The 8,545-nt window shown below is 40.4% G+C and overlaps 1 protein-coding gene across 1 annotated transcript; it reads right to left on the bottom strand.

Moving 5' to 3' along the window:
- Positions 1-3,588: 3,588 nt before the first annotated feature.
- LOC131403887 (zinc finger protein 709-like) lies at positions 3,589-8,194 on the bottom strand. The gene is made up of 4 exons (XM_058538121.1): positions 8,159-8,194; positions 7,375-7,501; positions 7,110-7,170; positions 3,589-6,725 (listed from the first exon to the last, which is right to left on the bottom strand). Exons 1-4 carry the CDS (start codon positions 8,192-8,194, stop codon positions 4,859-4,861), a joined length of 2,091 nt encoding a protein of 696 aa, XP_058394104.1. The 3' UTR covers positions 3,589-4,858.
- Positions 8,195-8,545: the final 351 nt, after the last annotated feature.

Below are 8,545 nucleotides of genomic sequence, written 5' to 3'. Positions count from 1 at the left end.
ATGGCTCCCAGGGCCTGATAGCCCAGGCCCCTAGTTCCTGCCTGGGAAAAAGAGGCAGGGCCCTACCTTCCCACTTAGCTCACCTTGGTTCAACACCAGGACTTTCTAATATGATTATAGCTGATCACCTCCAGACTGACACCCAGTGGGGCTCATTCAGAGACAAACGGGAAACACACCCCCCTCAGACTGAGGCCTGCAGGTCAGTCTCTGTGGGGCAGTCTGACCTTTGGCAGCACTGACAATGTAGGGTGGGGATCCAAGGAAATACCTGGCAGCAGCAATATGCAGCAGCAGAAACCCCCGCCACAACCCGCCAGCAAACAGCGGTTCCTTCCCAGAGAGACTGAGCAGTCTCGGAGAGGAGGTTAATAAGCCCTTCACAGCTCCAAGGCATTGAGTGGGGTACAAACCACCCACAACGCCATCCCCATTACCAAGTGTGTGGAGAAGCTGGAGCTGGTGTATTGGATTAATGGGCAGAATATGACCTGTTGAATGAGGGGGCATCTACGTGGGGCCAGCAGGGAGCTCCCTCGGCATCCAAGCTCCCACTTAGGGGAAGTGAAACCCACAGCATCATTTTGATTGAAGGTGCAGTTTCAAGATACCCACCCAGAGGAAGCAGAGTCACAAGATTTATTATGTACAGATCACAGAAGCAGGGGGTGAGGGTGCAGTCAGCTGGGGGAAGGGCAGTCCTGTGTGCCAGGTCAACAGCCAGCAGGAGGTAGAGAGCAGGGAGCAAGCACCCATTACTTACAAGGTGGTTGGGGCAGAGGTCACCAACTTTTCACGGGCTCAACTCTCAGTGCTTATTTTAAAAGGTGTCCTGGGAAAGTAAAGTGGGAACTTGTGGTGGGAATCCTAAGCTCAGGTCCTTCTCTAAATGTCCGGATTCTGGGAGTGAGCAGGGGTGTCACACTGTAACACGCCTAGGCAGCAACTCAGAAAAACAAAAGTTATTTTTCTCATCACCCAGCCGTACAGAGGGAAACCTCTTATCTGGCTCCTCAGGTGGACACAGCTTTGGGTGAGCCCACTGCTATCCTGGGGGGACAGTGGTATTGCTGGGGCTCTCTTCCTCTGAATTTAACCACTCCAGTGGTTAAATTAGAGGTTAAATTCAACTAATTGCAGGCTGATTGCCCTATTGTTTTCCCCAATGTCCTTGGAGGCATAATTTGCTCTACCAATTAATCCAATAACATTCCAGCTCCTTTGTAGAAATACTTTCTGAAGTCACTCTTTGATATTTGTTCTGACCCTTGGAAGCCTCCTCCCAGCAGAATAATTCACTGGTTCTCTCCAGAAAACTAGTCAGCCTACAGTCTAAGCTGTATCTTTATGAAATACACACATCTACTCCTAATTGACTTTCACCTCATTCTCCATTTTCTTGAGTGCCCTTTGACTTGAACTTTTCATGATCTTTTGCCGGCCAAGTTAATTCTCTGGAAAGGTAATAAGAGCTATGTGTTTTATGGCTTGCTTCACCCTCCAGTTCAGGAAAGATCTCTGCGCCACGACCCTGTGGTTGTTTGGAGGACAATGGGAAGCTTCTTTCTGAGTGACAATCCCATTTCAGGAGTTGAGTGCTCAGGGGAGGGGAGAGACAACAGCCAGAGGTCCTCTTCATTGTGTCTCCTGGCACCTTATGAATGACTTGTGTTCCAGCCACCTCATAAGCTGGGTCACCTGGGACAGAGTGACCAGTGCACCAGTACTGTGAGCACACCACTCCAAAGATATCACTTCAGTTCCATGTGGAGGGACTGGAACAATGGTGTCCCAACTTTTCAAGCAAACTCACCCAGCACTTGTTAACCCTCAGCAACAGGCAGTTGGGGGCAGGGTTTGAAAATTTAAAGTCCTGTTCTTCCCAGGAAGCAAGCCCTCTGAGTGGGAGCTGGGATGACAGGGTGCTGTGTGTTCTAGACTGCAGGAGTCTGGAGGGGAGTCTTCACCAATGTGAGCTGGGAGGAACTAGGGAAGGAGTGCTTTTGGTTCAAATACCAGACTCACATTTCTTACAAATCTTCAGAGATTTTCTTGAGTAGATCTCACAATAAGCCTTTATTAATTACTACTTTGATGACTCATTGGTTTTACTTCTGTTATTTCTGACCTTCAGTCATTCTTGCACGGCAGTTCGCTATCAATATATTCTCTTACTTTTGCTTTTTTTTTTTTTTTTTTAAATCTGAGAGTCTTTATTTCACCTTCATATTTTACAAGGTAGTTTTGGTGAATATAGGGTTGCTGGTTGAGAGGAGTTTTTCTTTGTGTGCTTTGAATATGTTATCCCTCTGCTTTCTGGCCTCCCTTTTTTCTGAGACATCAGCTGTTAATTTCACTGGGGTTTCCTTGTAAGAGTTGGGTCATTTTTTCAACTGCTGTTTCTCCCACTGTATGGTTCTTACTTGCCCGTATCTTTGCATGTCTTGTAATTTTGTTGCACATCAGACATTTTAGGTAATAGATTGTAGTAACGCCAGGTACTAGTCCCCTTCCTTCTGGTGGTTTTCACTGTAATTGGCTTATTTGTTCATTGATTGGCTGGATTTAAGTCTGTGTCCTCCACACAGAGTGGAACCTCTGACATAGCTTTTGGAAGTGGACATAACTTTGGGAAAGCCTACTCTCCTGGAACACTGGTATGGGGAGGGCTCTCTTTCTCTTTCATGAACCACAGCCAGTGGCTAGACTCCATTATTTGCTGGCTGATTGCTTTACTGTGTTCACCAATTTCCTGGGGGGCATAACTTGCTTTCACAACCAATTCAATAAAATTCTGACTCCTTTATAGAAATATTTTCCAGTCACTGGGTGATATTTGTTCTGAGCCTTGTAAGCCTCCTCTCAGCAGTGTAATTTCCTGTTGTTGTTTTTTCAGAAAAAGTGTCAGCCTATATTTCAGGCTGTATCTTCAATAAATACACAAATCTACTCCTAATTGCCTTTCACCTCCTTCACCACTTTCTTGAGAGTGTCCTTGGACTTCAACTTCTCATGATCTTGGGCCATCAAAGTTAATTCTTTGGAAAATGATTAAGAGCTTCGTGTTTTAAGGCTCACTTCACCGCCATGTTCAGGCAAAATCTCTATGCCAGGACCCTGGAGCTGCTTTGGGGACAATGGGAAGCCTCTCTCTGAATGACAATCCCATTTTAGGAGCTGAGGACACAGTGCAGTAAAGAGACAGCAGCCACAGGTCCTCTCAATTATGTCTCCTGGACCCTCAGAAGTGACTTATGTTACACTCACCTCATGAGATGGAACCAGGGTGATCACATCACTCCAAAGGCGTCACCTCATTTCCACACGTAGAGACTGAAACAATGCTGTCCCCCCTTTACAGGCACACTCACCCAGTACTTACTGACCCTCAGCAACAGGGACCTGGACACAAGGTCTGAAATGTTGATGTCCTGTTCTTCTCAAGAAGATAGCCCTGTTTAACAGTGCAAAAATGGAAACAGCCTCTTATACCCACCACCCCCAAGAAAGAGAATTCTCTAAGAAAAGTACAATATATACAAAGGATTCGGCATATCCAGGATCTGCAATACAAGGACAGTAAGGAAATCCCAACAAACACAGTGTCATTTTTAATAGCCCCTTAACACAGAACAATTAACACATTATAAAAAAAGAGAAAACATTACTAACTGATTTAAAGAAAAAACAGTATCTATTAATCTTATGTACTATTGATAAAGGATGACTTGCAAAATTATCTCATCTCAATAGTCTTTTCTGAAAGTAATAGAAATCCACACTCTCATGCTGCACTTTGAGAAGTAACTTGGTAAACACAATGTTTACAACTTCTATAACATCTCTGAATTTCATGTTGAAAGTTTTCTAGAATATGATACAGAAATTAATTTCCAATAAGCTTTCTCATATCACTTACATTTATACTTCTTTTTGGTAAAAGTATCACATAGAAGGGGGTGGGCCAATTGAAGTCTTTTCCATGCTACTTACATTCAAGAGGTTATTGAGTCCTTCATGCCTTCAGAAAGAACTGGATGACAAAAGCCCTTTCCACATTCTTTATCTTTACATGGTATTTCTTCTAGTGTGCATTCTTGCACTTCCTCAAAGGTTTTCATGAAAAATAAAGGCTTTCTCATTTTACTGACATTCATAGTGTTTCTCCAGTGTGACTTCTTTCATTTCTTTGAAGTGATATGTGATAAGTGAATGTTTGTGCACATTCCTTAAATTCATAAGCTTTCTCTCCAGTATGAGTTCTTTCATGTGTCTGAAGAAAACTGGGAGAAGTGAAGGCTTTCTCACGTTCCTTACATTTATACGATCCATTTCCAGTGAGGAAGACCATCTGGGATTGAAGGCTTGAGGGATTTATAAAGGCTTTCCCACATTCCTTACATTCATAGGGTTTGTCTGTTCTATGACTCCTTTCACATATTCAAAATGCACTGGGAGAAATGAACACTTTCTCACATTGCTTATGCTAGTAACGTCCATCTCCAGCGTGAAAGAGCAGGTGAGATCAAAGGCTTGAAGGAATCATAAAGGCTTTCATATATTCCTTACATTCAGAGGGTTTCTCTCCAGTATCAATTCTTTCATGTTTTCAAAGATACCAGAAGTGAATGCTTAACTGCATTTTTTACATTCATAGGGTTTCTCTCCAGCATCAATTCTTTCATGTACTTGAACCTTACTTGAAAACCTGAAGGCTTTACCACATATTTTACATTCAAGGGGTTTCTTTCTAGTATGAATTCCTTCACGTTTCTGAAGTACACTGGGAGAAATGAATGCATTACTGCGTTTTTTTACATTCATAAGCTTTGTCTCTAGCGTGAGTTCTTTCATGTATTCAAAGAAAACGGGTAAAAATGAATGCTTTCCCACATTCCTCATATTTATAAGGTCCATCTCCAGTGTGAAAGATCATGTGTGAGCGAAGGCTTGAGGGATTTGTAAAGGCTTTGCCACATTCCTTACATTCATAGGGTTTCTCTCCAGTGTGAGTTCTTTCATGTGTTCGAAGAGAAGTGGAAGAAGTGAATGCTTTACTGCATTTTTTACATTCATAGGGTTTCTCTCCAGTATGAGTTCTTGCATGTCTTCGCAAAGAAGTGGAAAAAGTGAATGCTTTACTGCATTTTTTACATTCATAGGGTTTCTCTCCAGTATGAATTCTTTCATGTTGTTGAAGAAAACTGGAAGAACTGAATGCTTTACTGCATTTTTTACATTCATAGGGTTTCTCTCCAGTGTGAGTTATTTCATGCATTTTAAGAGAACTGGAATAACTGAAAGCTTTACTGCATTTTTTACATTCATAGGGTTTCTCTCCAGTGTGAGTTATTTCATGTACTTTAAGAGAACCGGAAAATATGAATGCTTTACTGCATTTCTTACATTTATAGCGTTTCTCTCCAGTATGAATTCTTTCATGTTCTCGAAGATAACTGGAAGACCTGAATGCTTTACTGCAATTTTTACATTCATAGGGTTTCTCTCCAGTGTGAATTCTTTCATGTACTTGAAGAGAACTAGAAGAAGTGAATGCTTTACTGCATTTTTTACATTCATGTTTCTCTCCTGTGTGAATTATTTCATGTTTTCGAAGAGAACTACTACAACTGAAGGCTTTCCTGCATTCTTTACACTCATAGGGTTTCTCTCCAGTATGAGTTCTTTCATGTCTTTGAAGACACGTGGAAAAAGTGAATGCTTTACTGCATTTTTTACATTCATGTTTCTCTCCTGTGTGAGTTATTTCATGTTTTCGAAGAGAACTACTATAACTGAAGGATTTCCCACATTCTTTACATTCATAGGGTTTCTCTCCAGTATGAGTTCTTTCATGTACTTTAAGAGAACTGGAAGAACTGAATGCTTTACTGCATTTTTTACATTCATAGGGTTTCTCTCCAGTGTGAGTTATTTCGTGTACTTTAAGAGCGCTGGAAAACATGAATGCTTTACTGCATTTTTTACATTTATAGTGTTTCTCTCCGGTATGAATTCTTTCATGTTCTCGAAGATAACTGGAAGAAGTGAATGCTTTACTGCAGGTTTTACATTCATAGGGTTTCTCTCCAGTGTGAATTCTTTCATGTCTTCGAAGATACCTGGAAGAAGTGAATGCTTTACTGCATTTTTTACATTTATAGCGTTTCTCTCCAGTATGAATTCTTTCATGTTCTCGAAGATAACTGGAAGAAGTGAATGCTTTACTGCAGTTTTTACATTCATGAGGTTTCTCTCCAGTGTGAGTTATTTCATGTTTTTGAAGAGAACTGCTACAACTGAAGGCTTTCCCGCATTCTTTACATTCATAGGGTTTCTCTCCAGTGTGATTTCTTTCATGTCTCTGAAGGGAACTGGAAGAAGTGAATGCTTTACTACAATTTTTACATTCATAGAGTTTCTCTCCAGTATGAATTCTTTCATGTATTTCAAGAGACTTGTGAAAAGGGAAGGCTTTTCCACATTCCTTACATTTATATTGCTTCTCTCCATCTTTTTGGTAGTCATACAGTTTGTATTCAGTGTGACATCTAATGTGCCTTTTAAGGGATGAATGACGCATGAAGACTACTCCACATGCACTGCATTCACATGGTTTATCACCTGTAGTTTTCTTGTTCAGACTGCGATTTGGATTTAGGCTGATGTTTTCTTGACATAGACGACTATCTTCACTTTTGAAGAGTCTCTGTAACATACGATTTCTGTAAAAAAGGGGAAGAACGTTATAAATGATTTTTTTATTAATGTTTTACATTTGTTATAATTTATTATGATTTATAGGAAAAGTTTAGCTTTTCTGTCTTGTCTGAATTCCTGGAAATTGAATATACTGAATGCTCTGCAAGAGGACTTCATGCTTGCTTTTCCAAACAGTGATATTCACATATAGGGTTTATTCATACTTCCAAGTGAACCTTTTTGCAAAAACTGAACATCTACATCACATTTCAAAAAGTCTATTTGGTGAAAATTTTCTAATACCTGAATTTGAAGCAAGGGTTGTTTTTGTTTGCTTCTTTTTAAAATTTCTTAACATATCATTATTCTAATGGGGCACACTGCTTTCTATTCTGAGTGTGACTCACCTTAATTTTCTTCCCTGGCTTGTGTTTTTAACTTCAACATCATTATCTTCCCATGATTTTCCTGAAATGCAGACCCAGAATGTTGATTTCAACGTATTAGAAATTATAGAAAAATTATGGATTCTAAGACAGTCATGATCAATGATCATTTCTAGTTTATTTATCAACATCTCCTATTTCTACATTCTACATCCCGGAACAATGCTGATGGGCAAGAAACACTTGTTCTCTGCTTGATGAAGAGAGGGAATGTCCTCAGTCTCACCTATAGAGGCCAGGTTCCTGAAGGTTTCCCACATCACATCTCTGTAGAGTTTCCTCTGTGAAGGATCCAGTAAAGTCCACTCTTCTGGGGTGAAGTTCACAGCCACATCCTCAATGGCTACTGAGTCCTAAAACATCACAAATATGTGTAGAGTAGGATGCATAAGACTGATGACACTGCGGATCTGCACTCCATTTGTAGAAATGTTACGTGTGATTCTGTCATTTCTAAACACATATTTTCTGTTATCATCAAAACTTCATTGCTTTTTTGTACACACTTCCTCCTCAATTTATCTGCATTATCAACACAGAAATTATTTACACATTTTTACTGTGATCACATTACATTGTATTTCTCTGTAATGGCAGGCTCCAGAGCCTATGTCGGGAAATGACAAAAATGCTATATAAATAAAACAAATATCATTCTATGAAACATGATTCCTTGTGAGAAAAATTCTTTCATTTTCTTCCTTATTACCCACCAGTTACAGCACTCCATGAGTCAGAGAGTCAAATCTGCACGAGGTTTCCATGAATAAAAACACAGTGAAGAACTGGAAGCATTGTTGTCTAGTCCTATCACCAAAGAGAGAGTCCCGGAGGCCTGTAGAAATCAAACTTTTAACAAAGCCTAGCTGGCCACATTGTCCTAAAGTAATCCAGGCCACTACGAGTAATCAGAGATAGCTGCCTGAATATAAATGTTCTTGTGGTACATTCATCATCGACTCAGTTCTTCTTTTCTCTCTCTCTATGATTTGAGGAGGCTAGAAAGTTACCTGGAACTTACAATTCAGACACAAGGAAGAAGGCATGACAACTTAGACCATAAAATACCTATACTCATGTGCCTCAAGGATACTTCCCAGAAACTTTTAGAATGCACAGTGAGATAACAATATGCCCAGAAAGCTCTTTCCAGTCAAATGCTAACCGTGTACCCGGAGCTTTGCTGCCCTAGAAAGCAGGTTAAGAACTACAGAGTTCACTAAGTCCACACAGGTTTGATGGTAAATTTGCCCATGATTATAAAATAAATGAAGGATTTAAAAGTGCTTTCCTCCAAAACAACATAAAGCTTCCATTTTCCAACTAAACAGCAAGTGTTTCCCACCCAGGCACTCTAGATGATGCCCTGCCAACTTCTGATCCCACACTGAAGAAAC

This window comes from Diceros bicornis, unplaced genomic scaffold (genome assembly GCF_020826845.1).
Source record: "Diceros bicornis minor isolate mBicDic1 unplaced genomic scaffold, mDicBic1.mat.cur scaffold_951_ctg1, whole genome shotgun sequence".
In the NCBI taxonomy this organism is placed as follows: Eukaryota; Metazoa; Chordata; class Mammalia; order Perissodactyla; family Rhinocerotidae; genus Diceros; species Diceros bicornis.
The sequence above is the reverse complement of the archived record's forward strand: the minus strand, read 5'-3'. Positions and strand labels throughout refer to the sequence as shown.

Coding starts and splice junctions, on each gene's coding strand:
- LOC131403887 (XM_058538121.1), bottom strand. CDS start 8,194: ATGCCTTCTTCCTTGTGTCTGAATTGTAAGTTCCAG. Junction 7,502..8,158: donor GTCTGAATTGTAAGTTCCAG/GTAACTTTCTAG, acceptor GTGATGTTTTAG/GACTCAGTAGCCATTGAGGA. Junction 6,726..7,109: donor AGCCAGGGAAGAAAATTAAG/GTGAGTCACACT, acceptor CCTTTTTTACAG/AAATCGTATGTTACAGAGAC.